The following is a 9,291-nucleotide window of genomic DNA, read 5'->3' as shown; positions in this document are numbered from 1 at the left end:
ACCCCCCCCCCCCCCCGCTCCCACGTTTCCCCCCCTCTCTTCCTCCCGCGCGCCTCGCTCCTTTTGGACGCTCGTGAGCCGAGCCACCCCCCTGCTGCTCCCATTTTGCTTTTCCCCGCTCCCGCTCGCAGTGCGCAAGCGCCGAGAATCGCCGTCGGAGCATCTCCATCCGGCCGCGCGTCGCCGGAGCCAATTGAGCCGCCAGCGCCTCCGTTTTCGCCGTGGTGAGCATCGCATTCTTCCCCTCTTTCTCCCCGTACTCCTCTTGCGCCGTTTCGGGGCCCTTAGTGCCGTTCCCCGCGAGCTCCGGCGAGCTCCATGGCCGCCGGCCATGGAGCGGGCCGTGCGGGCTCTCCTCGGCCACGCCGAGGCCGGGAACGAGTTCGCCCTGCCCTCCTCTTGCTCCCGGTGTGATTAGTTTCTTGAATCTCCTAACTCCGGCGAGGAGAAGGCAAGTCCAGCCATGGCGCCGCCGTCTGGACTCGCCGCCGGCCGGCCAGAACCTCCCCATCCCTTCTCAGCCGTCCGATTCAAGATCAGCGCTCAGGATTAGAAGATAACCTTTCGGTGTCGATTTTATTAAAGAGCCCCTCGACTGTTTGAATGTCGAACCCACAGTCCAAAGCACACTCACAAAAGGCGCTTTCTATTTTTGAAAACGTAAAGTCTCTCGGTTGTGTTGAAAATACGTTTTCTGGTATTTACAAGTTTGCCACTGAAACTGTTTTGCTCATAAAATATTTATTTTAACTCCGATTTGACCCATTCAAATTGCGTTGGATTCAAAATCATGAGCTCTACATGTTAATAATATTATTTACTCAGTTTGAAACTTTTAATTTTGTGATCCTATTTAATTAATTACTTTTCTACCTAAAATCTTAGAAAATTCATATCCTCTCCGTTTTAGCTCCGATTCGATCCGTTCAAATTGCGTTAGTTTCGTAATTTTATAAGCTTCGCGTTGGTACCATTGTTGTCTAGGTTCACCACTGTTAGGGTTCCTAGATAAATACGAGTCCTTAGATTACTTTTGATGTCCCGTTTAATGCGTAGATTTCGGGTTGTAACTTCGTTTTCCGTGAATTTCCCGTTGACGTGATCGTAGCAGCGTGTAGATGATTTTGGAAAACTTTTATTTACATTTATTTACTGCTGGTGTACTATTCTAATTGTAATCTTGTTTTGCTTCGTGTATGTCTGTCTCCGATTGTTTGTGTGTTGATGATCGATGATCGAGAGTAGACGGTGAGCTTCATTTAGGTGATCAAGATCAGATCCTTGGAAACAAGTATGACCAGCAGGAGCAATTGGATCAAGGCAAGTATAGCATTTGGGTTTTAATTCTATGACCATGATCTTGTGACTAGATTAATATAAAGCAACAAATGATATTAATGACTTTTTAGCAACTTGAGGATTTATTCGTAAGTGATAATCGGGATGAAAGTGCAACCATGAGGGCTATGATGGCTCTGGCTTTAGTCAAGTATGAGTAATTTTTCTAGCTTGTTAGAGGTTACCCGCGTGGCGCAAATGGGGGATAGCAGACCGTGGATTCCCTGCGTGTGGTAGAATCACACGGACTGGCTACCGAAATCAAGCGGCCCTAACTTGTTAGACGAACTTTTGAAAGACTTCATAGTGATCCCTGCTGACCTACCTTGGTAGTGGGTTACGAGGCTCATCACCCCGGGCGAAAGGGTAAATCATAACTCATGGGTAAAGATGTACAACCTCTGCAGACTGTTAAAACTGGTATACTAGCCGTGCTCACGGTTACGAGCGGTCTTGGGGATTCTTACATTAAGGGTGATGAATCTTGTTGTGTAAATATGCTGATGATTATTGTTTAATGCTCTATATTATTTATGTCACATTGATCATGAAACCGTGGGATCTATACTATCTAGTTGCTATACTTGCGGAGTTCGTCTTGGACTCACTCTTGCTATCTCCCCCACACCTCAGGAGAAGTATTGGGCTTGTGATCAACCAGTCAGTTGGATCTTGTAGAGTGAAGTTAACACCCGAAGTTTGGAGTCATCTTCCGTGGTTTGCTGCCTAAGGTTATTTCTGATTTATTAAGTACGTTATATAATATATGCGTTGTCCTTTGGTATTACCCCTTATTTATAGCTATATGTGAGGTTTGTCTTCTAAAATTCACATATGGTGCATATCTGATTTTGTCTTTAAAATCGGGTGTTACAATTAGCAAATGTTCTGGCATAAAAGGGCATGTAATCCAGTTATAACTGATTTTATAGGAACGAACCAAGCGCAAGCATACAGAAAACCCACCTCATTCATCAAGCAAACCAGAAAATAAATAGACATAGACATAGACCCCTTACTTTTACAGACACAAATCGGGATGTCGTCGCTTATACCACCATATCAAGCCCTGAGCACCATACCGTCGCTGATCTTCTTCACTGACGGCCGTGCCATCAGACGCCCCCACCACGCCTTCACGCTAGGGTACGAGTCGAAGAGAGACGCATGAGACGTCGTCATGAAGTAGAAGGTGTATGGGAAATGGTTGAGGTCGGCGAAGCTGAAGAAGTCTCCAGCGAGATAGAGGTAATTGTTCTTGGACAGGTGCGCCTCGTAGACATCGAGCACCTTCTTGAACTTCTCCAGACTCTCCTCCACCACCTTCTGGTTAGGCGAGGTGCCGAGCCTCGCAGGGTACACGACGCACTCGTAGAAGATGGGCGCAATGGCAGGCAAGTAGGTGTGTGCCTCAACCTCCGTCCACGCGTCCACCAGCGCGGCTTCCTGCAGGTTGCCTTCTCGCAGCAGGTCGATCTGAGCTGACTTGGAGTATTTACGGAGCACGTACTTTGCGATTGCTCGGGACTCTGCAAATTCAAAGAGTTAGCACCACTTCTCTTGAGGTGCCTCTCTGGAGTAGACAGAGCCGTTCTAGAGAAGTCATATATAATTTATCACTTCACCAAAACAACTCTAACTTCTCTACTTTTTACTGAAAAATAATTACTCTAGGGAAACATTTAGCTTTGGAGGAGCTAAAGTCGGAACTAGATAGAAGCCTTGCCAAACAGGTCCTCATAAGCAAGCAAGCATTTGTGTGGCAGAAACGTAGTGATATTGATGAATGGAAGTGGAATTTGCGAGCATACCGAAGAGCATCATGTCCCCATCCTGAAACGCTGGGATTTGGCCGAACGGCTGCAAGAGTAAACATCAGCAGCATGGGGGACCGTTATAACGACGTCAGATTCCACTGTAGTACGAGTAGTCAGAGCATCGACGAAGGTGATGATGAAATCTTGACAAGAGAGACGCTGTATTACGTACGTTTTTGGAGAGGTGTTGGGGTCCCTTGTGCTCCATGGCCGTGTAATCGACCTCGACGACCTCATACTCCACGCCAACTTCCTCCAGGCACGCCATAACCCTCGCCGCGTTGGCGAACACCGCCGATCCGAACACCTTCACCGGCGGCGCCATCTTTGCTTGCTCAGCTCTCTCAGCTTTCGCCCGTGTGCGTGGCAGCGATCGAGGACAAGAGGAGATGTCAACGCTCTGCTATATGCCTGGTACGTGCAGTGGTGGTGTGTGGTTGCGGTGGAGAGGGATACGGATATGCAACACGATCTAGTTTGGCCAATTATTTGCCCGCACGGTTGCTTGGGCAATTATTCGACGGTGGAGTAGTCCATATCACCCTATGTATCCATGTTTCCCGTCGATTGGACTGTGAATTGAATTGATTATACAATATTCGCTATTGGTCCCTGGAGGTCGCCGTCACGCTCATCAGCACTTTAAATAACTAATTTTGTGGTCACCTGGACACCTGGCTACAGGGGATATTGTTGTCCATATAGAAAATTATATATCCTAGTTAGAACCAATAACTGGAATCAAAGTGTCCCGCACCACAATCATATCTTTCTTTTTATTTTCTGCTCTACAATATTATTTAATGGCAGCAATGGCTACTGGACAATCAAGTAATTATTGACTTGGTTAGGATCACTACTATAGAAAAGCACTGTTGGGGCGGCTACTCGGCCAGTCGGCCTATGTAGGGGCGGCGGTTTGGCTAACCGCTTCTACATTAGCGCCCGTTTAGATTGGAGATGAAAATTTTTTTGGTGTCACATCAAATGTGTCGGAAGGATGTCGGGAGGGGTTTTTAATAACTAATAAAAAAATAAATTACATAGCTCATCTGGAAACTGCAAGACGAATCTATTAAGCATAATTAATCTGTCATTAGCACATGTGGGTTACTGTAGCACTTAAGGCTAATCATAGACTAACTAGGCTTAAAAGATTCATCTTGTAATTTTGAACCAAATTGTGTAATTAGTTTACTTTTTTTATCTACATTTAGTGTTCCATGCATGTGTCCAAAGATTCGATGGGATGGATAAAAAAATTTTGAGTGGGGAACTAAACAGGGCCTTACTCTCTACAAATCATATTTACACTGGTGGCTGGTAACACAATCAGCCTCTACAAGTAGTATTTGTATATGAAGGTTTTTTTAGGGGCGGCTTGAGTGAACAGCTGCCTCTACAACCTGTTTTTTCCACCAAAATAGTTTAAGTTCACAATTTCAAATGTGACCATATCATTCATATAATTGGAAACATTATATTCACATGTCCAAATGACATAATGCATATATTCATATCCACATTGTCCTCAAACGACATAATTCATATATTCAAAGTCCACAAATGACAATTCAAAACATATAATTCATCACTAGTCTAGTCCACAGAGTCCAACAATAACATTACATACACATTGTTTTTAACGACCTATGCTTAGTGTTCCCTAGTCACAAAGAGCCTTGTACTCAGGTTCACATCCTAATAGAGACTCTAGTTCATGATACAAACCAACTGTACAATCTGGTCCATTATGAAGCAATAAAGGTCTCCAACGAGCTCCAGGAGGTTATCAGGGTTGAATGGTATTGCTCTAATTCCTTTTTCATTAGGCCACTATAAGAAAACTATGTTAGGTTTAGAATTTCATAACATATGTCAGGCCATTGTGAGTGAAGTAGTTCAAACTTACCTTACAGGGGTGTCTCCTGTATGCACCGGTCTTATACGTAATATCCATAGTGTACACTCCCAGACTCTTGCTTGTGGCACTGTTCGCATATGTAATGGTTAAGTAATGCTTGTGTTAGAAAAGTAATGGAATTGTCATAATTAGCCAGGTTGCTTGAGGCCCAAAGCCATCTGAAGTGCAGGGTAGCTGGAGTAGTGCCAATTAGAATGCCAAAGGCTTTCTTGCTACTGTATTTTGGAAACCCCTAGTTGTAGCTCCAAGTAACATTGATAGATTCATCCCAATTTCTAGTCTGTAGAATTTGTTGAACTTCTTCAAGTTGGATGGCAGCTATTTGGGAGAGGGGACTAAATACTCTGTCCAACTGTTGATTGAGAAAGAATTTGACAGAGATTTGGGCTTCCTTGCAAAGGAGAAGTGCTATGGAAATTTATCTTTCATAGCCTAATCTACCCACGTGTCTGACCAGAAAAGTACAGTGTTACCTCTATTGGGACATCATATTTCAAGGCTTTGAAATTTATCAAAGAGCTTCAAAATGTCTTTTAACCAGAAGGACCCCACAAAACTTCTATTATGTTATAGAACTTATCTAGGAATTTCATGAGTAATGCATCACTGTGCCTTTGAATATCAATAATGCCCAAGCCCCCTTATTTTTTTGGCTTGTAGGCTATGTCACAAGGAGCTAAGCAATTGCCTTTTCTTTTAATATCTCCTTTACTCCATAAGCAATGTTTTCCTCAATTTGTTTAATAACTTGTGGAGGAACTTTCAAGCTACACATGTAGAAAGTTGAAAAGGTTGAAAAAACTAAATTATCTAGGATAAGCATTCCATTATAGGGCAGAAATTTAATAATTCTAGACAATCTTCTTTCTATTTTGGTAATCTATGGAGCAAATTCAGTGATGGCACATTTAGTAGTTCCCAAGGGTAGACCTAGGTTGGTGAAGGGCATCCCACCTACTTGACATCCAAAGGTGTTGGCCAGATGAGTAGCTCTTTCAATGTTTATGTTGATTGGCACCAAAAAGGATTTTCTAAAGTTAACATGCAGTCTAGTGGAGTATGAAAAGGATCTGAGAAGACCTTTGAGGTTAAAGAGCACTCTAGCATTACTAGGTAAAAATGAGAAGTGTGTCATTAGCATATTATACAATTGCATAACCATTTTAGAAGCTGTCACATAGTGGACGCTTAAGGATCCGAGCATGTCATGCTCTGTTGACCATTGTTTGGAAGTAGGTCTACAGCAAGAACAAAAATGAGTGGGGATAGAGGGTTATCTCTGCCATCATTATTGGCACCACCTTTTTCGTGACACATCCCAACCACCAGCATCACTACCTTGTTGATGGCCACCATCATCCATTTATACGTCAAGCTATGCTACATATTGGTACATGTCATCTAGGGCTTCGACGTCTTCTTGTTGTTGATCAACGTCAACAACCGTTTCACCATGACGAATCCATGCTATGTATTCTTTAACAAATCCTCGTATAATCAAGTGTGATCTGATGATAGTCATATCTTTCCATGCAAGATGGTTCTTGCAATCACTACATGGACAAACAATTGAATCTTTATTCTGTGTCAAGGTCATTGCATGCTTCTCTACAGCTTCATGAATTTATCCACTTCATCATGGAAACCTGGCCTAAACAATGATGAACCATACATCCAAGAGTTCGTATACTACATCATTAGGACATCAATGAAAGAAAATATTTAAGGACCAATTATTCATATATATATATATATATATACAAGAATCAAACTAATAAATACTTGAAAAGAACGTATCAAGTAATTTTATGGAAAACCATTCTAGAGAATAGTTACCTACCTATTTAGCCATAACTAATTGAAAATATATAATTGGCCACTTTAATTACTTGATTACAATAAACAATTTCAAACACAACAATTAGCAACAATTAATATTTTACCCACTATCCTTTATCCAAAAATGTAAGAAATAAATAAAAAACAAACCCTAGCTCTAGATTTGGGTCTACATGAAACATCCATAAAACTAACTAATACTCCACTAAAATCAAGCAAGATCCACTAAATAAGGGTATAATCTTATCCCATTCACTATTTTAACCTAGTATCTTCAAAACTTTGGTCTAATTTGCTTCATAAATGGCTCAAGGACCATAGAAGTAAGAGAAAACCAAAACTCTAACTAATCACTAACCAACCATTAAAACTTCAAAAAAGGTTCGGAATAGCATTTTCTTAACTTTAGGCCTTGTCTAATTGCCACCCAAAAACTTTTCACCCCATCCTATTGAATGTTTGGACACATGCATGGAGCATTAAATATAGATAAAAAATAATTAATTATATAGTTTCCATGTATTTTGTAAGATAAATCTTTTGAGCCTACTTAGTCCATGATTTGACAGTAATTGCTATAGTTACAAATGTGCTAGAGTACCCAAAAACTTTTCTTTTCACAAACTAAACAAGGCCTTAGTAGAGCAATTTGTTGGTCATCGAAGTGTATATGGATTTGTATGTATATTTCAACACATGCAACCTCTCCTCTAAAGGATTTGAGATCAAAACCTTCCCATTAGTAGAGCAATTTTTTGGAGGTGTCCAAGGTCTTCCAATTTTTTTTTCACAAGTTAGAGTGAGTGGCCAAGGAGAAATAAGGGAGGCTGCACCCTTTATACCCGTAGCATTTATAGAGGCAGCTCTTGATTGAGCTGCCCCTACAAATAGAATAGCAGGGTGACTGGTTAGTGAACTTCCTCTACAAAGCGACCTATTTGTAGAGACAATTTGTATGACGAGCCACATCTACAGTTTGATTTGTAGGGACAGTTGTTCCTATGGGTGGTGAGATGCCAACTGTAGGGGCAGCTGGTGATGGAGCTGTCCCTATAAAAAAGGATCCTATGCTACAAATCATTTGTGTAGCAGTGGATGATGCCTATAGTAGCTTCACACACACCACAGCCAAAATGTTTTCATAATCACCGCTTCACAACAACCGGTAGTTCACGAGGTCTTTGCTTGCAGGCATTACACAACCGCAAAAAATAATTCTAGTATATAGTCTCTTTTATTTGCATAGACATTAAAAAAAGTCACTACCTGAAGCGCCCCTGGTAAACGAGGAACTCAAATGTGATACAATACTAGTCCCAGGAGGCTAGTAACACATTTATTACATCAGATAAGTTTCAGCGCAGTAGTCTCGTTAAGCGTGGACAATAAAGGCACGCTATAATAATAAGACACCAAAATACAACATAGGTCCAAAGGACCCAGAAACAAACGATATCACAACCGAACATCTGACAAGTCCCAATGCCACAGGCTTAGTTGGGTGCAGACACGACCTTACTCGAACGCCACTTCGGGATCGAAGTCCGGATCTTCCTCTGTTTAATAAAGCAAGCGTGAGTACAAAGTACTCAGCAAATCCAACCTTACCCTACGGAAGGGGATAACAATATATATGCATATGGATAAATCAAGAATGAGGCTTAGTTTTATTTGCATAAAGCTATCTTTTTACACATGCAAGGTTTTACTTCACAAATACTGTTGTAAAAGAACTCTTTTTCCACATATGATAGTATTTCTGAAAATGGGGTTTTGATCACAATTTTAAGTGTTGTTGAACCCTTGTTCCCACAACACAATGGCCGTCAACCATTTATTTCTAAAATCACACTCACTCTCATATTTTCACTCATCCCAACCCATCTAGTTGTTGAAACCAAACCATAACCCGTCTGAGACCGCGGACACGGCTATCCGGATAGATTTACACTCTGCAGAGGTTGTACACTTTTCCCACAAGTAAGATACCATAACTTATACCGTCGTGCAAGCACAGATCCATCAAAGTCATTACCCTCCATAACTAAGTAATGGCGCTCACCACAGGAACACTAAGGCCACATCTCTTGATACCACAATAATTCACAAAGCTCTTTTCATATATTTCCACAATTTCACATACATCACTTAGTGTCCCGTTGCACACCTGTCTCCAGGTGATTGCCATACTAACTAGAGGGATTTAGACTAAGCCTTTCCCATACAAGGCGAGTGGTTGTACGATAAATGAGTTAGGCAAGATGAATCATCAACTCAGTCCTTAATCGAGACAAGGCGGATATCTTCACGCTTAACCTCGCAACAACACCAAGGCATCCCTCAACAGGGATCCCATCCGCCCCATCTCTATAG

The 9,291-nt window shown here is 41.8% G+C and overlaps 1 protein-coding gene across 1 annotated transcript; it reads right to left on the bottom strand.

Moving 5' to 3' along the window:
• On the bottom strand, nt 2,228–3,686 carry LOC8084217 (probable glutathione S-transferase GSTF1). The gene is made up of 3 exons (XM_002441976.2): nt 3,328–3,686; nt 3,150–3,198; nt 2,228–2,867 (listed from the first exon to the last, which is right to left on the bottom strand). The coding sequence occupies exons 1-3, from the start codon at nt 3,478–3,480 to the stop codon at nt 2,401–2,403; spliced, it is 669 nt and encodes a 222-aa protein (XP_002442021.1). The 5' UTR covers nt 3,481–3,686; the 3' UTR covers nt 2,228–2,400.

The sequence above is a fragment of the Sorghum bicolor genome, chromosome 8 (assembly GCF_000003195.3).
Source record: "Sorghum bicolor cultivar BTx623 chromosome 8, Sorghum_bicolor_NCBIv3, whole genome shotgun sequence".
In the NCBI taxonomy this organism is placed as follows: domain Eukaryota; kingdom Viridiplantae; phylum Streptophyta; class Magnoliopsida; order Poales; family Poaceae; genus Sorghum; species Sorghum bicolor.
This window is presented reverse-complemented; position numbering and strand designations above follow the sequence as displayed.

Coding starts and splice junctions, on each gene's coding strand:
- LOC8084217 (XM_002441976.2), bottom strand. CDS start 3,480: ATGGCGCCGCCGGTGAAGGTGTTCGGATCGGCGGTGTTCGCCAACGCG. Junction 3,199..3,327: donor CCCAACACCTCTCCAAAAAC/GTACGTAATACA, acceptor TTACTCTTGCAG/CCGTTCGGCCAAATCCCAGC. Junction 2,868..3,149: donor TGGGGACATGATGCTCTTCG/GTATGCTCGCAA, acceptor TTGAATTTGCAG/AGTCCCGAGCAATCGCAAAG.